Below are 23,956 nucleotides of genomic sequence, written 5' to 3' on the forward strand. Positions count from 1 at the left end.
TAACATATAAACCTAACGTATACTTTTTGTTTTTATTGTTATAGAATAGACTATGGAATGAAGTAATAACTATCAATATCATATTGGCTAACAAGGAAAGTCAATGGAGATTAGTCAAACCATCAAAAGAAGAGATTGGGGTGATGCAAATTTAACCCGCAAGTGTGTTACTACGTTACAAATTCTAGGGCTATATGAGGCAATAAAATTTTGATAAGTATGTTTGCACGTCGTCTATACTCACACTCTGAATTTCATTTGTGAAGAGGTTGCAAAGTTGCTAGCTCTAATTGTTGTGGAATAATATAATTTGATGATGAGGGTTTTTGACTCCGAGCTTATGAGCCATTGAAAGGCTATAGACAAGAGCTACGAACTCCGTCTAAAGCTTGTCAAAAAACAAAAACAATGGAACCTTCAAAGTTGTGAATCACAACCTCTCACAGTTTGAGTTGAAATTAGCAGCAAGTCACCAAGCACTGTCATTGTTAGCTTAGAAAACCATTTGATGGATAAGACAATGAAATTACAAGTTGGTATTGAGTAGGTTGAGCGTGACAAGAAGATCATTAATGTGATCAACTATTTTGAAATTCACCAATTTAAAAAGTGATTCAACATATACTTTACATCATGTGTTTTGCCAAATAAAACCACACCTATACATATACATACTGATATTACATAGTAAATCAAGGATTATGGTAAGATTGTTTGTTTTAAAAAATAAATATAATAATTATATACATAAGTAAACTTATTTACAAAATATCTAATTTCTACCGTTTAAGTTTTTTTTCTCTATTTTGTAAATATTTGTTTTTACAAAAATTCCTCCAATATCTTAGTAATTAACTATTGCTTCTTTTCTTCCCCTTTATACTATATTTTCATTTTGCAACATGCCTGCAAATTAATATTATTCCAAAATTATTAGTCAAACTTTATTTGAGTTTTTAAAAAATAATTAATCATAGAAATAAAAAGTTAGATTAGGTTTAGTCTCCTTATATACATTGGAAAGAAATGTAAAACTTGGGTCACGCTACACTTAGAGGTCCAACATAAATTCAGGCCCAATTGAGAAGTAAAAAACAGAGAAAATCATTTGATTTTAGGAGATGTTTAGAGGGTTTTTTGTTTTAAGATGTTGGTTCATTAAAATACATTGTGATGGGTTTATTAATTTTGGTGATTAATTTGTTTTGATTACTTAATTTTAGATTTGTCATGACTCTGTCTATTTTGTGATTATTGTTGTTAGGGATATTTTTGTCATCAGATAAATTGTACTAAAATTATGAAAATATCATTTGGCTAGAAGAAATCAGAAAAGACGTCTATATGATTATTAAATTATTTTAGTTCCTATAGAGATTCTAATCTCTGTTTTCTGTTTTTTTTGTTTGCAATGGCAACTTAAGCTATATACAATCTTTAAAGACAAATGTATATTGTTCTAGCACAATAACAAGAAATAAATTATTTTAATTAAACGTTTTTAAGTTTTAGTTTCTCCAATGTGAAGAATGAGAGTTTTTTTTTTAAATGTTGATATTTCTAACATAAATTTTTTAAAGGGAGAAATCTAAACATCTAAATTTGATTAATATGCTTGATATATATATATATATATATATATAGCTAAAATATAGTAATTTGTTAAAATCAGAGGTTTAAATCTTAATATCCACCATTCAAACCTAACTTATTTTTTTAACTTAAAATGATTTATATGATTTTATCTCAACATTATTTACTTAGTCCAACAATATTTATTTTTGTTGTTTATTTCACCTTAGTATACACTCTTGTAAACCCTCTAGACAAAAGGATAAAGCCCTCGAATAATAAAGGGCCACAACGGCCCTATTACTTGGCCCAAATTGCAGTTGACAACAAGCCCAATCCAAAAGGTTTGGAAAATGTGTTGTGCATATATTCTTTTGTAAGTAATCAATTGGAAGCTTGTGTTGATAAATAACGGTGATTAAATCAATTTGGACTTCATAATCTCATTTGAAATCGTTAATGATTTTACTTTGTTCGTCTCTTTTAAAAAATTAACATTTGAAAATGTTTATGTGTTTGATTGAGAGCGCAACCTAATGAATGATAAATGGATTGATGTGAAAATTTTGAAGTTTAATGGACTCGAAACGAACAAAATTTGGAGACGATAATAAAACCATAGACATTTATGAAAAGCGTTGATATCATCATTATTTCTTAATTATAATTGATACAATCCCAAAATTCAAAGGCATTGATACTTGCTCTAAATATTATTCACCAAATCTCATCCATGTATTTTCTTTTTGTTGTTAGTTTGTCGTATTATCTGTGGATTTTTCATCTAATTCACATAATTATGATATTGTTTTATTTCCTGTTAAGGATTCTACTGCTTTAGAAAATTGAAAATTTTCACGATATTTATATAAGATATTCAAGTTGGTTTTCTCACTATCATTTAATAATGAGATGAAACCTCGTATTCTATTATATATCATCGAAACACGAATATTTAGTCCAAAAATAAAATCCAATTTAGGAATGGTCAACAAAAAAAACACATCATTTTTAAAAATATTCTGAAAGTCCCATAATAAAAAGATAAAAATACCAAATAAGTTTTATAAGGTACATGTGTTGCCTCCACACTGAGATGGAAAATTGATATACTTTATCAAGCGTCCAATTTTAAGGTTAACATAACATATTTGTATGTAGATCGTGTTAACTAGTTAACAATATTACATATTTATTAAGTAAACATGTCATCATTTGACTCAATACAATGACCAATGGTATCACGAGAATAGTTAACGAAAATCAAGCTACACTTCAATTATAACATAATCAATTTTTTTTTGAAAAAATGTGCAAATGATTCATAATTTCATTATTTAGCAATACATTGACTTTTGACTACTCACACCCAATCGCGATGAGATATTTCAAAACAATTTGAGCTTACAACATACTAACACTTTAATTGTTGATAATCTCTCGTGTTTGTGATATATAATTAAATTCGTTTTCATCCATATAATTTAAGCTCTTAGATTAATTGATGATTTAAGATAATGTTAGAGTACTAGTAATCCATAGAGGTATCAAACTTTTCAATTTGATTAATAATTTTTTTTAATTTGATTAATATTTAAAAAGGTTCACTGTTTAAAAAAATACGAATATTATGTCTAATCAAGCGATACTCTCAAACTCTGTGCAATTTTATGTCCAGTAAATTTTGTGAACTTTGAACCAACTTTGAAAATCTAGTGATTTTCTTCAAATGTTTATGAACGGATGATAGTCTCCTTTTTTGGTTAGCAAATACTTCAATAAAAAAACAAATTATTTTTAAAACTAAACCATTGATGACTAAACTTATTATCAAACCAAAATTCTAAAAGTGCAGAGACACAATGAACATTAGACTTAAAATACAAGGATAAAAGAAAAGGCAAATTAACCTTTTGGTCATAAACAAACTTTGAAACATTCAATCAAAACATTAATAAAAATATTTATTTTTAAAGAAACACACACCCATATGCATTAATTAATGACAAAATAAAAAAACAAAAACAAAAGAAGAAAATTCCATTTTGAAAAATTTGAATTTTTTGGAAAATTTTAAACAATGAGTTCTGAATTTGCCAGCTAAAAGAGACAGTTGGCAAATTGGAAAATTTTATTTAAAGAAAGAAGAAAATAAAAGAAAATAAGAAATAGAAAACTTTTTGATAATTGGATTTGATAGAAACCGATTTGACAAAGTATATTACCAGAATCCAATTCTCAGCTGGAAAAAAAGGGGAAAAATTCCCATTCATTCACTATTTTAAGACAACAGAATCATTTCTATCTTTGCTCCATTGGTCATCAATCAATCAAGGCTTTATTTGGCCAAAAAGAAAGAAACCCAATAACAAACTATTAAGAGAAAAAAGGATAAATTATATATCAAAATAGAAAATATCATTCAATTATCTAATTTGGAATATGAATCCTCATATTTTAATGAAGGTTACACAACTACATTTGAAGAAGTAGATATTTATTAGGATTTTTAAACCAAAATTGGGACTATATATATATATATTTGCTTTATCAGTACACTACTTTTGGGGTGAGATTAAGTCTCAAACCTACCGACTTACCGAGATCATGCCAATATTACTAAACCCACATTGAATTTGAGATTGTGTGATAATCTAAAATTTTGTTAGGTTAATATATTAGATTGGTTCACATAATTTAAGGTTAGTTCAATTTTACTAGTAGTTTTAATTCTCTATTTTTAGTCAGTGCTTGTTTTTTTTAAAAAAAATATAAATTAAATCATGGTTTCTAGTTTATGGCATGTTTTAAAAAAACTGTTTACCTATGTTTTGAAAAAAAATTATTCTATTTTCTTGCACTAAAATTATAATTATTATTTACTTAAATTTGGTAAATTTTAATTTTGAAAAACTATAAAATTAAGATTTATTTGGAGTACAAGATCAAATTGGACTATTTAAAGTCTAGATACTAAAATCAAATAGACTTTAAAGTCGGGAAACTAAAATAGTATTTTTGACTAAATTCAGTATCGAAGGTCACAATTTTCATCCAAAAACAAATACCTTATAACACTTGTAAATTCGCACTTTTTACCGATATTCTAAAAAACCAACCAAAATTTTGACAAGAGAAAAAAAATGGAAATAAAATAAAATAAAATAAAATTAAGAAAAAAATATTTATCAAACATATAATCTAAATATGGATTTATACTCCAATATCAGTTTAAAAAGTTTTATCATTGCAATTCGAGGATTTTTTTGAAAAATATAAATTAACCAAACATAGAAGAAGAAAAAGTAAAAAGGAGGTCCCAGAAAAAAAAAACCCTAAAAAGGCTAAAACCTCCTAGTTGGTCCTTATTTCTGATGTTCCCACTTTGGAGAAGCCTCCCCAATTATGCACATGTCCTTGCAAAGGAAAATGGGAAATCAAAATCTCAATTCTAAACCCATATTTGTTAAACAAAATCTAACCAAAATCTTCAAGTTCAACAAAGGCAAAAACGTTCCATTTCTAAACCCTAAACAAGTGGGTAAATTAATGCTGACCTTTTAACAAACACATGGCATGCCAAGTGTAACCTTTTATTATTATCTTGTTTAAAGAAAGATCACACACACACAAATCTTCGAGAATAGACATAAAGAAGTATGCTCAATTAGAAAGACAGGAATCCAGATTTATAGGATCAACATTTATAGATTTTGTAATTTTTCTTTTTGTTATAAGTGATTGGAATAAGAGTCCAAAAAGGGAAAACGAAAGCAATAAAACCCTAATGAACGGTTTAAAAGCTACTACTAAATTCATCTTTATTATTATTATTATTATTCAATTTTAAGAAATCAAAAGAACCCTATTTTAAGTATATAATAATAAATAAATTAATTAAAGTATATAAACTAAGATAAACCAAAGTCGAAAGTAAATAGGTTAATTAGTATCGTGGAGAGAAAATTGAACAAATGCTGGTAAAATTGTTAGGAATTATATCACAATACTCACTTAAACTTAAAAGGTCACATTATTTTTAAATGATATTGTTACGATGTGTGATAAATAATAAACATGGACTTACCATCAAGAAAGGAAAAAGTAATTTAAAACATAAATTCATAAGATGAGATTTAAACCAAGGTAAGACATGCATTTAGAATTGACCTAACTACAATTATTGGTATTTCATTGGTTTTTATTTATAAAGAGCGTAAAGTTGAGAGGGATTCGAACCCAAAATCGTGAACCTATCTAAATTCATCAATAATTTTTCCAAATACATTATGATCGTGGAATCTTGGCACATGCACGGGGAAGAAGGATAAGGATGTGAAATTAGTTCTGATAAAAACCTAAATGAAAGAAAGAAAAGAAAGGAAAAAGGAAGCTACAAAGAGGTCCCTTTGCTGAGAAAGCACAGAAGGGCAAAGTAAGAACAGAAGATATATTCCGTCAATCTCTTTCATTTTCTTCTTTTCTTTTCTTTTTAAAATAAATCTTAAATTTAATTTCTATAAATTAACTTTTATTAATATATTAGCTAAACAATAACAATAAACTTTATGTAAAACGAGAAATATTATATTTTAAAAATATACAGTGAACATGTTAAAGTGAGACAAGATGTTTTTTAATCAATATAAATTAAATTAATAGCTTGAAATAACTTTAACATTTATGAAAAATACCACATGCTAATTATGTATTACGTTTTGAGTTCATTTTTCATTTTTAAAATGAATTAGATTTTGTTTGTATATATTTTGGTAAATTTTGAAAGTATTTTTATTAATGAACTATGCCGTCATATTTGATGACATGTATACCAATAAATTTGAAAGAGCCTAATGAAATTATTTTCTTAAAAAAATCAAATTATAAATTTAGTGAACAATTTCATAAGAAAAGTAACGTCCTTTTGGTCAAGCTGTAGCAAACATCGAATCACCTGAAACATGTTTAGAAGATATATTATTAATTTTTAGTACAAAGATTATATAAGTAAAGCTTCCAAATTCGAAAAAACGATACCGTTAAACCAAGTTAGCTTCCAAAAATTTTTCTATCAAATTAATATATATTTTTTTCATTAAAATAATAACAACAAAATCATGGAAACGTGAGCAAAAACTAAAAACATAAAACAACAAAAAAATTAAGCCACCACAAGAACAGTTAAACGTAGCCTTCAAAATTCAAACCATAAGAGAGAAAGAAAAAAAGAAGAATTATTACAATTCGTGACAAACATTCGAGGAATAATCAGATATGATTAGATTAAACCCTATTCATAGATTTTGGGCTGTCTGATGTGATTATATGTGTTGACTAAGAACTATCACCGCTTGATGTTGACTTCCCCATCCCAATATTCTATACTTTACGTACTAATCAAGCCGTTAGGATATAATTAATGTACATTGGTCCACAGCAGATTCATAATTTCAAAAGTCCCATTTTCTATTCTCATTATTATTATTTCTCTCATTAAATAAATAAATACGAGCTGGATGGTCCTAATTAATTGATATATCATCACCTTGTGGATGTTATATCACTTAGGACCACATTCTAATCAACAACATTTTGCCTTCTTCATTCAGTAATCTTATTTACACCTTTAAATTCTATTCTTATTGGTTCATCATCCATCACCAATTAATACTATATATATTCGTTCTTTTCCGTTATTTGTTTATTATTAATATTGTTATCATATTTATCATTTATGTTTTATTTTTAATTTTTAAAAATTAAGCTAAAAACTAATTAAATAAACGTTGAACTTTTTAGATGGTTGTATCAAATGAAATTATTGAACTTTCTGGATATTTCAGACAAATAATACGTTTTGACTTTAGTTTCACCTGATTTCTGTTAAGTTATAATATGATTGCACGTCAATATCAAAGTCTAGCTCATTGGATCGATAAAGACCTACATCAATTGGATTTTTAAGTTCGATTGTTCAATCTCTCGTCTGTAATGGCTTGAACCAAAAAATATTTGACATGACATGACAAATAAATAGCTAACCTTGTATAAAATTTTGTTTGAAGAGAAAATATGAATAACTATTTAAAATAAGGTACAAGCAACCCCCGACAAGCCATTTGGTTCTTAATGTGTTAAGTAAATATAAATTATTATTATTAATAATTTTAAAAAAAAAATCTTAGTGTAAATTTCACCTTCATCTCCCTTCGATCAAATGTCTTTTTCATTATTTTTTAAAAATTATATTATTGTATCTTTAGCAATAAAACTAGCAAGGAGTAGGGCTTAAAAGTACTCTGCGAGATAGAAGGGTAAAAGGAGAAATGAAATGAATGCCACTATAAGGACAAGAAGAAAGAATTAAAGATATGTCACTATCAAATAAATTCAAATGTATCAATCTAGACAATACAAATCCAAAGTTGATGACTCGTATCTTTTCTATAATGTTGTAATTGAGTGTTAATATATGGAAGGCCATCCAAAAATTAGCATAGATATTATATTTAGAACTTCAAGGGGAAAAAAAAGTAAGTGAGAGAGTGAGGAATATCTTATTGGTCCACCATTGAAATATCAATTAATCAATTCTAACGTAGATACTAACCATTAGACTCAAATTATTGATAACAGTATAACAAATTTTAAATTAAACACTCAAATTAAATCTATGAGTGATAGACTATATAACTAATAGAAGTCTTAGATCATATTACTAATAAGAGTCTTTTAACGTTGGAGTTTAATTATCATTGGTAAAAATTGTTATTAAAAGTTGATATACTTTTAATTATTAACTCTAAAACTATTTTTGAATGCTTTTACTCTTAAAACTCATAAATAACTTTTTAGTATCAAAATTACATCTCACACTACCAAATGAAGAAGAAATTAAAAGAGGAGAGGGTTTGTTTCAGAAAAAAAAAAAAGGTTAAAAGAAAAAGAATATATATATATATAATTGAAGGGAAAAGAAAAAGTAGGTTAGGGTTAGGTTTTGGTAGGGAAGTGAAAGGACAGTTGATCATAGGCAGTAAAAAAGGGCCCCAAATGGTGATTTGGGATCTGATGGGCCCAACAACAACCCCTTTTGTACTCTCTCTCACAGTTGCTGCTTCCTTTTACATAAATACATTATTTAAAGAAAAAAATATATGTAAAAGGCTAAATAAAGTTTTAAAATACTCATTTTCTTCTTCATTTGAATTTGATATATATATATATATATATGTACACACATTTCTTGCTCCAGAGGATATATGAAATAGTAGTGAATGGTTTTAAACTCGGATGGTTTTTTGGTTAACGAGTTATAATTAATAGTATATCATGAACGAACAGTATTCTAGTTTGAGTTAAGAGATGTAATAGGAAAGAAATAATAAACACTAATCATATGAATTTGAAGTAGTTTTATAATAAATAGTCGAAGGTTATAAATAGTTGTAAATACTTGTATGATTTTGGGGGGAAAGAACTTAGTATATTAAATTTCGAACTTAAAAAAGAGGCTCGTGTGGGTTAATTATTATTCTATCAAATATTATGTGGTACGAAATAAACCCCACCACATGCACTCCAACCAGCTTTAAAACACTAACCAACTTTTATTCTTTTTTTGAAATCAATGTGTTTTTTCTTTTAAATTAACAAGGTATCTTAACAAATTGAAGTATGTTTAAGAAAGTAATTTTTTAAAATTCAGCTAAAAATAGTAGAGAATGTTGATGGAGATTGATCGGAGTTGATGTGTATGTAGCATTTCGATTTGAGGTGGTGTTAGTAAATTTTTTGTTCGATTCCAATTTGTTGTGGGTGAGGATATTACACTGCTGACCTGATTTTAAGATGGTAATAATTAATTGTTATCTAATTTATTGAACTATGATTTATAACACTAATTAAATGGAAATATGATCTCCAACTATATTGCTAAAAGAATCACGTAGCAAACTATTCATAGGTTATAATAAACACATAGGTTCATAGGAAGAATGTATAAGAAAAACGTCCCGTAGATTTACATGGGTGCACTTTGATTTATTTATTTACCTTTTACTTAAAAAGAAAACAAATAATATTTGAATTAGGATAATTATTGTAAATTGCAACAAAATATTTATAAAATACAAAAAAAAAATATCAATGTTTTTTCGTCCCATTTAAATTGTTTTTTAAGTGGATTTTTTTAAATCTAAAAAGAAAAAAAAAGAAAAAGAAAACAGAAACAAGTATTTTGGGGATCAAGAGCAAAGGATTATGCAAAAAAGAAGGAATATTATTTGAATGGATCCTAATTGGAATTGTGAACAGAAATAATTCTTTTTAAAAAGTTAATTTTTTTTTTAATTATTCCACCAAATCTCCCTGGATTTTAGTTGACATACTCTTCTAAATTTACCTGTCTCCTTAATGTGAGTCCCAAATATTCCAATTCCATTGTTTTTTATTCTAAAGTAGAAATTATTCCAATAAATCAGTGGTGGCCTTTGGTAATATCCAATTTAGCACAAATAAGAAGAATTGAAAATATGATATAAGTTTAAACCAAACCAAAAAAGAAAAAAAGTTCGAAATTTCAACAATTTTAATCACCGTGCATGCATGGCGTGAAATCGTGAATTAAAGAAAATTAATAAATAAAGATTTTTAATTGTTCAAAATTAATTATTTTTTAAATCTATATAAACTAAAATTAAGAATATACATACATCTACAATTGACGTAAAAATGTTAAATAAGTGTTATATCGAAAGAAATTGTTAATATGACTTAACTCAATTGACACCTACTCGAAAACAAAAAGGTTGGACTTCAAATCCTTCACATGAGATATATTACAATACAATATAAAAAATGACATATTAATTATTTAAAGGTAAAAAAAGATAATTACATAGAAAATATTTAAATGGATGAAAAAAAAGCAGGAGAGTTGTTGTGAATGGCTGCTTGTACCAAATATATAGCAAAAGTTTATGATTCAACAATATTAATAAATTGAAGGTAAATATGAAAGTTTTAATTATTTTTTAAATGTGATGCTATAAAATGTATTATATTTACAATCAAATTATTTGTATGGTACAAATTTAGAGGTTTTTTAAAAATGAGGAGAAAAATAACTATTTACACTTTGTAAAAATTTGGATAATTCATTATTCCGTAAATATTTTTGCCAAAATTTTATTTTGAATCATTTTTTATAATGTTACTATTCATTATATCTTTTTTAAATAGGATAACCGTTAAACCAAAGTACTTTAAGTTGCATGGGAATCAAATAGAAATGAGTGTAAAATAAAAATGTGATTCGAATTGAATTGATAAGTTAATTAGTGGATTTAAAGAATAAAAATTGAAAAGAAGAAATAGATGAAAATGAAATAGAGTAAAAATGGTGAAATTGTTTGGATGTTTTGTTTGTTCCCTACTCTGTGAACTGAAATGAAGTAAAGAAGTGACAGGATCTAGCACAATATAAAAAACAGACAACTTAAAAATCTTTGCTCTTTTACCCTTTATTCTGTTCTTAATGCTTGATATCTACAACCACTTAGAAACCCAAAACAAAAGAAAAAACAAGTCAAGGGGGGAAAATGTTTAAATTGAATTTTGCAATTTATTGTGAAAATTTCATGCAATCATCAAGTTTCATTGTGTGTTGTTGCATAGTCATTGACTAGTTAGTGGTCCAATATACTACTTGGATTTGAAACTTTCAATCATTTTGACAATGAAATTTCTATATGCAATTGAATTTCTCTATGCAATTGAAGTTCTAATTTTTATCTAAACATTGTCCACTGTCCTCTTTCGTGATCATTTCGCTTTTTTAAAAAACTGCTACATCTGGTTTTCAATTTTCAATTTGGTAATTTGATGTAAATTTTTTTTGTTTTCAATAACTAAATCTATAAAAAACAGTTAAATCAGTAAGTTTCTTTGTTAAACCAAACAAAAAAACCTTATAATTTTTTGTTTATATTATAAAATGCTATATATTTATATGATCAATGACTAATAATAAGTGCGAAAACGAACATTGATTTTAAACATAGAAAACGTTTTAAAACTTGGGAGAGCTTTTGTCCCTATTATAAATGGTTAGACTGAGATGAAAAATAACTCATAAATCAAAATCATTTGTGGAGTTGTGGAAAGAGACAAATTTAGAACCATTGTTTTTTTAGTTGGATGATGAAAAAGTACAAAGAATGGAACCACACTGTCGCTGTAAAATCACAAAAACATATTAATTCATTGGTAATCGTAAAGCTATTTATAATAATTTAACTACGATAATCTAATCTTTGTCCTAAAGTCCCTCGTAAGTAGTAGTAAATTTCATAGATAGTAGTAAATTACGGAAGAAATATAAAAAACAAAAGCCGCAGACAAATATATCAACCTAGAATTTTATTTAAAATGCACAAAAACAGTGCTTCACTGCACAGCTAGGCCAATATCTCAAAGAAAAGAACGTTCAAATTGAAGAATAAATGGAAAAAGGAAAAAAAGAAAAAAAAAACTAAATTCAAAATGAAGAAAAGAGGGATTTACGAGCTATAGCTCACCCCCAAAAACCCTAATTAAAACATGTACAAAATGTCAAAAGAACCAAAGGAAATGAAAAAACACAATCATAAGATTGTCACTCAACAACAATTAATCTTGAATGGAATAAGTAGTTAAAAGAAATAAAAAGAAATTTCTTTTCGATTTTTTCATTTTTTCGAAGCATCTAGCTGTTATTAAGAGTCAGTCACATTATTGGCGGGCACAAAACCAATCCCAAAGCTCCTCCTTCTTGAAATCACTTTACTAAAATACCCCTTTCTCTCTCTCTCTAGCCAGAGAAAAAAAATTGTTAAAAAATATTTGTGCCCTTCATGAGGAAAAAAAATCTTCTGTTTCTTCCTTCTTCCAGAGGGCCGAAATAGTAATTTCCTCTCTGTTAATTTCGTTTTTCTATTTTTTTTTTTCCTTTCTTTTTCTCTCCGAAAACCCAGCAGGTTCCCATTCATTGAAGAAGAAGGAGGGGGCGATGCTTCTTGAATGCGCGTTTGAATGGAGCTGCGATTTTTTGAACTTTTTTGGGATTTTTTTTCATTTTTTTGGTTTTGCAAGGAGTAGACTCAGAGTCTGAATCGTCTACGTGGACGGTGGAGATTGCATGGTGGGAGTACAAAGCTTGGCATCGGCTTTCCAACACCGTTCGATGTCCTCGGCGATTCTTTTGGCATCCATTGATGTGCCGAGTAATCCACGCTTTGTGAATCCCACTGCATATAGCCCACTTTCTCCTTTCCATCCTTTTGGAAATGGCATCCTTGGCATCCCATCTTCTTTCCCAAACATTTCGCCCTCCTATAATAATAACAACATTAAATTAAAAAAAAGAACCATACTTCTTCTAGTTATTTCATTTTTTTTAATCTTCTAATTAAAAAATTGATAAAAAATCATAACTTTCTAATCTACATCCCACATTCTAATTAATAAATAAGCCATAATTGAGTCCAATCTAGACTATACCGGCAACTCAAAAGCATCCAAATATCTGTGTGGATGTATTGTTACTTTTAAGCTAACCTAAGATTATGGGGGTGCCTAACTATTACTACCTAGGCTATAATATCAGCATACATTAAATAAACAAAAACATTGAATTTAAACAATGCAGAAAAAAAGCATAATTAGAAGCGCAATTAAAAATGGGGAAAAGTGATAGAAAAAGAAAAGAGAGATAGAGTGGAGGAAGGAAGGTAAAAAGTTTACCTTTAGCCAAGAGGGCACATTGCTTCTATAACCAGTTGCCAATATAATGGAATCAAATCTTTCTGTTTTTCCATCAACAAACTCCACTGCTTGACGTTTCAGCCGTTTGATGCTAGGGCGTACCTATACACATCAACCGCACCAATTAATCAAATATTATAATATTCATTTGACAGTAAAACTTCTAATTGTGTATCTATATATCTTTACCTGTTACATATTTAAATTTGATAAATCGATTAAATTACAAATTTGATCCAAGTTATATAGACTAAATCTAATCTTCTCCAAACCATAAAGATTAAACAGACATTGGACGTTCTAAAATAAAAATTAAACATTTAAAGATCCTTTTATGTTTTAAAAAAATGGGTTATTAATATTATAATGTTAGATAAAATATGTATAGAAATTTAGCGTACCTTAATATGTCCACTTCTGATTTTGGCAAGAGTACCAACATCCAAGACAGGGGTCTTTCCACACGAGTTTTTGAGACGAAGTGGGCCCATAATGGGCCGGTCCAATCCGAATCTTGCAGTGTCCCCAAGTATGAACCTCGACACCATTAGCAAGAACGCATCGACAAGACGTATGGGAAACCACTTTAGCAACCACATGGACAATCCGAAAGTCGATCTGCCCAGCATCTCTCGTGGTAGTACGTGAACCTTCATACACACACCAAAACAAAAATTTATTTAACAATCCCAACCCCTTCTTCAATTTCACCCCCACCCCCTCCTCTTTTCCTTATTTGCAAAACTAACCCACAGAATCTGAAAGTGAAGAACAAACAAACAACAAAACAAAAACATTGAGTGGAACTGAAGTGGAGTGTCCACTTTGTTTTAAGGTTTAATCCAATCCAAACACAGCATGGCTTCCGGAGACTGTTTTGTTTTTGTTTTTGTTCTTTTTCAATCCACAAAAGAAATAGAAAAGCACTTTCTTTCATATTGGATTTTTTAAGAGATTCATGATTATGACAATCTGTATATAAGATCCTTCCTTTTTTTTTTCTGACTATTTTGCGCATGCTACAGAATCCCAAGAAAGTGAAAGATCATCCCTTGAAAAAATAAAATAAATTTCCTTAATTAGATTTTCCTATAACTCTTATTTCCCCCCCTTTTTGAAGATCTCCTCTGAATGAACAGTTTTTTTTTTCTTTCTTTCTCAGTAATTAAACCCACAAAAATTAAAGTAAAGAAATTAAAAGGAGAAAAAAAAAAAGAAGAATTGAAATAAACTAATTCTTACTGTATCTCTGACGACGAGGTAAGTAGTAGCACTATGTTCACAAAGATCCAAACAGACTTCCATGCCTGAGTTTCCACAGCCAACAACCAAAACTTTCTTGCCACGAAATTCTTCACCGCTTCTATATAAACTTGTATGTGTTATTGAACCACCAAAAACATCCATTCCGTCAAGCTCCGGCACCACCGCCTCCGCATTTTCTCCTGTAGCTACGATCAACCACCGTGAAACATACTCTGTTTCCTCAGAACGACCGCGTTTGCTTTTCACGCGCCAAAACCCGAGGGTACGATCATACTCTGCTTCTATAACCGTCTCGTTAAATCTCGGCCGTATATCAAATCTCTCAGCGTAATCCTCCAAATACTTCACGAATTGTTGCTTAGAAGGATACGTCGGAAATTCCACCGGAAAACCCATAAACGGCAGCTCACAAAATTGCTTCGGTAGATGTAACCTTAGACGATCATAAGTCTTCAACTGCCACAACGACCCAATACAGTTGGATCTCTCAAGTATAACACTCGGTACTCCTCTTTGTTTCAAACACGCCGCCGCAGCTAATCCTGAGGGTCCTGCACCAACTATAACAGGTCCCGGAATCCACACACGCCTCATCCCAACGTTGCCGTCAACTCCTCCGCCGCCGTTCATCTTCTCTGTAAAAAATGGGTCATTTGATAACTTTCCTTCCAACTCCCGTAGATAAGTACTCATCTCACCGGCTTCCCCTCCACCACCAAAAAAAAAAAATTAAAAAAAAATCCCTTGAATCTTGGAGTGGATTAAGAGAGTCTTATCCGTTTAGAAGAATGAGTAATTGGGTGATTTTTTAATTTTATGAAAATTGTTTTTTTTTGTTAATTCATAATAATTTTTGAATTTTACGAATCTCTGTGTTTGTTTGAATGGAAGGGTGAACAAGAATTTCGGGGCTAAATCAGCATTCAACACAGAGAGAGAAAGAGAAGGAGGAAGAAAGAGAGAATATGAGAGAGAGATGGTGATATGTCTATATATATATTCCTTTTGTTCACAGAATGAATTTATATTTCTGTGGGCCTCGTTAATATATGTATATATATTTTTTATATAATATGGTATCTATATACATATATAATTAAATATGATATGTATATATAAATATATATTAATGTGCATTTATGTAACTGATATTAACCAACAACAACTCCAGAACACACTCCATAACTTTCTTTATCTTCTTTTTGTTTTTATTTTTTAATTAGTTTTATTCTAGGGAGGAAGAAAAGAATGTGGATAAATCTGGTTGATATGTAAATGACTTGCCACACAATTTGTGGCAATTTATAGATGAATGGTTCTTTTATATTGTAGGTTTCTTACCATGGGTAACCATGAGCTTAGTACCTTGTTCTTGTATATATGTTTCCTATGGGTCTTCTTGAATTCTTGTTTTGAACTTTTTTTTAATGTTGATTTATAATAATTTTTATTTGAAATCAAACAATATTGCAATTATTCTTATCAAACGTGGTTCTTACTTCATAGAATTCAGTTCATAAAGTATTATAATATACATGTTAAAAGTTAAAGTTAAAGTTATTGTACAGATAATAGAGATAAAGAATTTGGTCATGGTTTTTTATTACTTGATTTAACAGCAAGAAAGAAAAAAAAGGAACTTACCAATTTAGGAAAGAACTTAATATCTATTTTTTTGATGCATATTCTGAAAATCTTAGAAAAACAAGAAATTAACTAAGTACCTATTGCTTTCTAACTTACTAACAACACCAATTTTCTAATTTATTTGGGATAAACAAAAAGTTAATTTAGTGTATATCTATAAGTTTAATAAAATAGCAGTGGGTACAGCATGTTTTAATAACAAAATTTATTATGTATAAAAAACATAATTTATTACATTATATTGCTCAAAATAGATGGTGCGATTTTGCCCTTGAAATGGCTAACATGCAAAACCAAGCAAATTATTATTATTTTTTTTATTTGGTGAAGAAAAATAAAAATAAACAAATACATTTTATGATTGTACTTTGACTACCTTTAATTAATTAACCTTTTAATTTCTCTTTAATATATATATATATATATATATATATATATGAATTATTAATTAGGATTTGCATGATATGTTAAATTTGATGGGAAGAAGAAAAATCCGTACCAAAAAGAGCAGACACATCAATTATACCTATATTATTTAATGTACAATCATTCAATTACGTAATTGTTCATAAAAGCTTTCGTTATATATTCTTTCTAATTATTACAAAGTAGATATATTTTCAAATATTCAATATATATATATATATATATATATATATATAAGGTTTTTGAATTAATAATAAAGGTATAACATGTAAATTTATTTATATTTTGCTAGAAGCTGGTTATTACAAGCTAGAAGTTTTGAAAATATCAATACACAAAAAATTATTTGAAAGGAATTAAAGGTCATTTACTTTGATGACTTGGAAGAAAGAAAGCCACCCTTAGTTGGGGACAATGTAGGTGGTTTTATTAATTTTTTTTAAGAAATTAAAGTATTATTTATAAAAAAAACTCTAGAGATGTCCATTTCTTTTTCTCTCACTAGTTACAACCCCATCCCCTTCATAAAGGAAAAATTAAATAGGCTATGATTACAAGTACATTGGTGTATATATAGTCATAGGTTAAACATTACATATGAGACTTTGCATTGTGTATTTATGTATAGTTGTGTGTTCAAATTTTAACGTTATAAAATCATGCACGTTTTTTTAACATCTATTTGAAAGTAATGATATTAAAACTCTGTTGTAGAAATATAAATATAAATTAGATTTGAACTTCTCATTTTTCTTTTCTTAATTTATTCCTTGACTGAAGGATAATTTGTTATGGTTTTTTGAGATAGTTTTCGCAGTTATGGTTTGGATTCTTTTTAGGGATAATGTTTTTCTGACTATAATTTCTGGTTTAGAGATAATGTTTGAATTCAGATTTGGATAACAAATATTTTGATTGGTTAGATGTCGAAAAATTAGTAACTGTTGAGAGTTTTTCTCCAAAAATAACTCCGTCCTATTTTGTAAGGAAATACACAGATTTACAGTCAACAAAAAGTTTGCTAGAAATAAATAAAAATTGAATAGTTAACTTTTACAGATTATGTAAAAACTCGCCTAATCTCAAGTTGAGAAGATAATGTTAAGCTATATATAGAAAAGAGCTAATTAATGTAACTAATATTTTAAATTATGAATTTTGTGGGCATAATTTCCGGTGCTACCAAAAACATAAAATTTAGCCTTAAATCAAAATATACTAATTTAGATAAAAAAAAATTAAAAACAAGTTAAATCTTCCACATTTACATAGGTATGTTAGAAAAAAAAATTATGAATATGGCCAATGTGAAAAGCTATATCTAATATGAAAATGGGGTGTACTCATTCAAACCCTCCCTGTTTTAGAATTAGACCAACAAAATCCTAATCCGTAAATCAAGCATCCCTTCAAATTCGGTTAGTTAAAATATACTAAATAGGGATATTCCATCCTATTTGATCCATATGATCAATTTGAAGCCAACCAAAGATCCAAAACTTGGTCAAACTCAAAAAGCAAAAAAGCCAAAGAGACCTTTAAGTAACAACCAATTACAAAAAAAAAGTTCAACCATTCAAAAATATGGGAGAAAAAATAGGGAGAGAAGAGATGATAGGATGTGGAGGAGCATAGAGTAAGGTAATGGTAATATGGAGTTGGGCACATGTGTAATGGAAATTTTGGCAGAGAGGCCATAATAGTGCAACAGTAATCGTACATATAATTCATTAAAAGGTTTAGAGGTAGTTGTGGGAGAAGTGAAGGAATGAGTGGCACTTCTCACATCCGTAGTCCTATCTTAGTAATGAATGGTCATTTTCCTTTCTTTATTTCATTTTAATTTTTCAACAATTTCTTCCTTTAATTCTTATCCTATTGTTTAATTAACACTTTATGTTACATATCTATAGGTCGTGACTCAAGTAATAAGAAATTAACACAAAGGTAAAGTCAGAGAGTAAAATTTGATTCAATTAGTAGGAGAAGGCCACCTAGGGTTGGGCCTTGCGGTCGGGTCGGGACGGGCCTATTCTTCCACAAGTCCTTTATTCATTTGCTCTCTAAGGAGCTCGTGTATATGTTTCTAGGTCGATCCATTTTGATTCTAAAATAAAATATGGAACTAAAAAAATAAAATTTTAATTGATGACCATTTTAGAAATCATAGTAAAGGATGTAACAACAATTTTAAAAAAACTACAAATATAACAAAACTTTAGTCATAGGCCAATATTAGCAACATGGTCAATAGACTTCTATTATTGATAAAATTTGACCAATTTTGCTATATTTGTAAAATTATTAAAATATTATTATATACTTAATTATTTTAAATTTAATTGTTAAATTTGCAACTATAACAAAAATTATTTTCTTATAAATATTATAATTTCATGCAAAATATATTTATTTTGAAACCAAGATTAAATATTGGAGTTTATGTTGTAAATACCATCTGTTATTGTTTGTTGTTCTTCCAGTTTATATCTTCTCTAAACTATAAATTTATCGCAACCACAACTTGCTATCAAATTTATCTCATTTATTTATTGGGTTGATCTAAATGTTTTCGAGTTAGATTTAACGAAAATGTGTTTTGAAAAATTAAATTTAAAATTACCTAGAAAATAAAAAAAATATATATATTTTCAAAACCTGTAAGAATGAAAATACTCTGTAAATAAAAAGATAATTAGATCAAAATAATATTTGAATTTTTTTTATTTTTAATACAAATTAATAGAGCTCGTCTTTGAATAGCTTATGATTCATAGTTTGGCAGCATGTTTCCATTGTATTAATATTTAATCATAAATAATCTTATTTCTTCTATTTGAAGAGTTTATGTTATATAATTATTTTAATTTAAAATTAATAATAACAGCAAAAATGAGAAAAATAAATAAGATTTTGTGCCATTTGTTTTGTCTTTTCCTTTATTATGAGATTTTCTTTTTGCTACACTTATCCCATAAACACTTCAACTCAGCTAGTCATCATCTTCACATCACTTCCTTTGTCTTTTTCCACAATTCATTTTGCTTTATTTTCATTTTCTTTTCTTTTAATATATTTTGAACCATGGAAATGTAAGTCGTATTACTAACTTCTATATGTGTTCTTTTCCAAAAATATGATCACACAAGTTTGAAAGCTTCTCGATGAGTGTGTTTTTCATTAATTTTTTTTTTTTAAATTTAGAGAGAACTTTTGTTAACAATTATATATATTATCTTAATTTTTTTATTAAAGAAAAAGATAAATTATTGCAAAAACATTTCCTCAACTTGTAGCTTATTTTAATTTTTTATTAAAAAATAAAAGAATTTTTTTATGACATTAAAAATGGTATAAAAATGCAAGTTAAACAATAAAGTTATCAAATAAGCCTTCAATTTTAGGACATTTGAATATGTTTGATCAATATCAATTGTAAAATGTTGACAAAAAGAAGTTAATTAAAAGCGACAATTCGATAATGACATATATCTATATACAATCACTTAAATTCTCTTGTAACAAAAGAAAAGCACTATCGAAAACTAAAGCATAACGTTTATCTTCATTAAATTTATTTTGTGACGAGTAAAACTTTAAATTATAAAGTTAAAAGGAAACCTATGATGAATAGTACAATGTTTGACCTATTTGTTGAGAATATATATAATATTATGAAGTTATGTTTTGTTCAACAAATTGTGATGTATTATATGTGGTTGCTCAATGAGTAGGATAAATCTAATAATTTTTTAGTTTGGAAATATGATGAACATCTATTTTAATATATATATATTTCATAGATATACATATACAAATAAATGAATATTTACTTAGGTGAAACCAAATACTTAAACCTTACACATGAATATAATTGTGCATGGATAAATCTAGTTAAAATTTTGAACCCATTGGAAACTTAACACATCCTATTTTATTCACTAAATTGTAACATTGCTATTTTAATTTTTAATTTTGATATCAAATTTGACGATTTAGTGACATAATTTTGAGAGATGAGCTTTTAAGTTCTTTAACTTTTTTTTTTCTTTTGAGACGATGAAGCTTTATAAGTTAATATGACATGATTTGAAATTCTAAGTAAATTAGAAATGAAAAAACTATTCAATGAACCTAATTTAAACATACAAAAGTAACATAGCGTTCAGCGGAATTGTTTAGGATCAAAATGATTATATTGAAAGTAAAGAGAAGCGGAAGATACAAAGTGTAACAATATAAAAATTGTTTTAAACATACAAAAGTAACATAGCTTTCAACGTGATTGTTTAAGATCAAAATGATTAGATTGAAAGCAAAGAGAAACGAAATTACATTCGGTAACAATATGAAAATTGTTTTTATATTCTATTAGTTGAAAATTCACCTACTCAATACACATTAATATTGAAAAGGAAAAATCCGTCTAATAATGCTTGGTCACTCTCGTTTTCATACCTTATGATTAGTCTTCCCAAGAGCTAAATAGATCAAATACAATTTGAATTTCTTTTTTTTTTCTTCTTATTTTGTCTTCTAAGGTACCAAAACTCTCAATCGCACACCTATACTTTTTGTCATGTTTGGTTGCAACTTTTGGAAGCTTATGCATTAACATTTTGAATTTTGTACAACACGTTTCCTTGATATCCAATACTTCGAAGGTTTTTCATTTTATACTTGGTCATGGTTTATATACTTGCACTACATGAGCCTCTTCTTCTCAACACCTATCAAGGGTTAACGTTCTTATGTTTGATTGTACCATTTAGATCGCTGAGATATTTTCCTCTTAGAAATTTTTGCTACAACCCCTCGTTATGACTTGTGCATTCAATATCATTTATCTTAACTACAAAAAGTCATAATTCTTGTAAGAACGATCATTTTTGTCTATATTGCTCAATTCCTTTGAAATAATTAAATAAGCATGTAAAAGATCATATTGAAACAAATTCAAAAAAAAAATATATATATATATACAATAAGTTAGGCTTAAGCTAATAACTTACTATATGTGCTATTAAAGTTCATCAAACATGTGAGAGTTTAGAAGAAAATGTGATTTCTTTATCAAAACTATATACCTAAACCATTTGGATTATGATAATATTTCGACTATATTTTCAATAAATTAAAATAAAATTTATTAACAGATTTACGTTTGAAGTTTGAACCATTTAAAAAGCACAAAGTCAAAGTGTTCTAAATTTAAAACTTCTAAAGTAGGTATACGTATTTGTGTGTGTATATATATATATATGGAGGTAGATTAGATGCATTTGTAATTGACTAAAACTTGCCTTACATTTATGATCCTTTTGGCTTGATCACTTGAGTTTGAGTGTGTGTGGTGTAATTTAGTAGGGCCATGATTTTGGTGATTGAATTGGACATCTATTTATGTCCCATTTTCTGAAAGATGCTTCTCAAAATTTCTAAGCCACTATGGATCCCTCCCACTTTTATTTACATATTTATATTTATCACTTCATTTCTAACCCTTTATTTCCCCCAATTCTTTAATTTCTATGAGCCTAAATTTTTGGTACACAATATCCAATATCTCCTCTCCCATCCCTTTTCCTTCTAATAAAATTTATAAAAATTCTTATTTTAAATTATAAATTCGATGGAGTAACCTGACACAACTTTGTCATAATCACTCAAATAGAAAAATCTTTCTAGTACATACTTTAAACCTTTTAAAGCTACTTTTTATTCATATATATTATGATACTAAAAAAATATATACCTTTACTAAATTATTAGGAGAAACGTCGCATCACTTGATCATTTAAACATAGTGTCAAAAACTCGAATACATAATAAACTATTCCTTTCTTATTATACTTCAAATGGGGACATACATTAAAACTGGAAAGTCAAAATCTAAAAATTCCAATCAAAAAGAAAATAAAGATGTAATAATATATGAAGGGAATAAAATGTTAAATAAAAAGGAAGAATTAATTAATTAATTATATAATGCCTTTCTTGCATTCTTTTGTTTTTGTCTTTTTAAGATTAAAAGGCTACCTCCAACTTAGAGGGAATAGGGCTATAGCCTTTATATGGCACCAAACTAGGGGTCCAAAACACATTCAAATAAATTAAACAAATCTTTTTAAAATAGAAACATAAGCCAAATAAAAATGAATTATTATTATTATTGTTTTAATTTTTTAATTAAAAATAAAATAAAATAAAAGAGTTTGAGGTCCAAAAGTTGTTACCTTATTTAGCAACATTTTTTAGTCCCTCTCCACTTGGAACTAAGATTGTTACCTAAGCCTAGTAACCTACCCTATACCATATGTTTTGGAGAGAGAGAAAAGTTTTATCTTTTATTTTTTATTAAAAAATTGAGATGGGCCCAAAATTTGGTGGGAAAGCCCGAAATGAAAAATGGGCTTTTCAGAGCATGCTTGCTTGGCAGGCACTCAATAACAGGGCCTACAAGTGGGCCTCCATATGTCCCTAACTCTTCAAGGTATCAAAATATTTCAAAAAGTTTAATAACAATAATAACAATAATAATAATAGAATTTTTTGTTCTTTCTAATTTAATTAAATTATTTTTTAGATTCTTAAAATTTTATTTATTTATTTTGGATCAAGAGGATGCATTCGTCATGGCTTACATTCTTTAGCTTTTTCATCCTAGTGTGGCACTTCTATCCAAAAAAGAAAAAGAAAAAAAAAAAAAGGAAAAAGAATGGGCCAAAAATAAAATTTAGAAATAAAAATCATATTATAATAATTGTATTTGCCTACTTTACCTAATAAACATAATTGATGTCGGATAACTTTTATCTTACAACATTGGGGAAAGGCTACACACCACTTTAAAATGGGGTTGTTTTAAAGGGAACCAAGGGAAAATAAACTATATGTATATAAATAATGATGATTATTTTCATCCAAAAATTTCATTTACATTTTTTATCACGTAAATCTTAATGTTAATTGGGTTTGAGTGATCTTTTTAGGTCATATTACCACTAAAAAAATCTATGATCCATTTTTTTGCACTTAATGGTATTTTATGTTCTATTTTAGTCAACTATATAATTTGTGATTTTATTGGGATTTCTTTTTATCGTTTTTTCATTGATTAAATGATGCTAATACGATTAGTGGGGGCCAAGATGGTGGATTAATGATGATTAAGGATATATGTGAGATCTTAATATAAGGTTTGTTTAATTAAATACTATAGAATAAAATGGATTTGATA

At 27.7% G+C, this 23,956-nt stretch overlaps 1 protein-coding gene across 1 annotated transcript; it reads right to left on the bottom strand.

Annotated features, from left to right (window-relative positions):
* Nucleotides 1-11,977: 11,977 nt before the first annotated feature.
* LOC101203913 (indole-3-pyruvate monooxygenase YUCCA6) lies at nucleotides 11,978-15,616 on the bottom strand. The gene is made up of 4 exons (XM_004150231.3): nucleotides 14,620-15,616; nucleotides 13,779-14,027; nucleotides 13,357-13,479; nucleotides 11,978-12,945 (listed from the first exon to the last, which is right to left on the bottom strand). Exons 1-4 carry the CDS (start codon nucleotides 15,334-15,336, stop codon nucleotides 12,730-12,732), a joined length of 1,305 nt encoding a protein of 434 aa, XP_004150279.2. The 5' UTR covers nucleotides 15,337-15,616; the 3' UTR covers nucleotides 11,978-12,729.
* Between the last annotated feature and the right edge of the window lie 8,340 nt (nucleotides 15,617-23,956).

Source organism: Cucumis sativus, chromosome 2 (assembly GCF_000004075.3).
Source record: "Cucumis sativus cultivar 9930 chromosome 2, Cucumber_9930_V3, whole genome shotgun sequence".
In the NCBI taxonomy this organism is placed as follows: domain Eukaryota; kingdom Viridiplantae; phylum Streptophyta; class Magnoliopsida; order Cucurbitales; family Cucurbitaceae; genus Cucumis; species Cucumis sativus.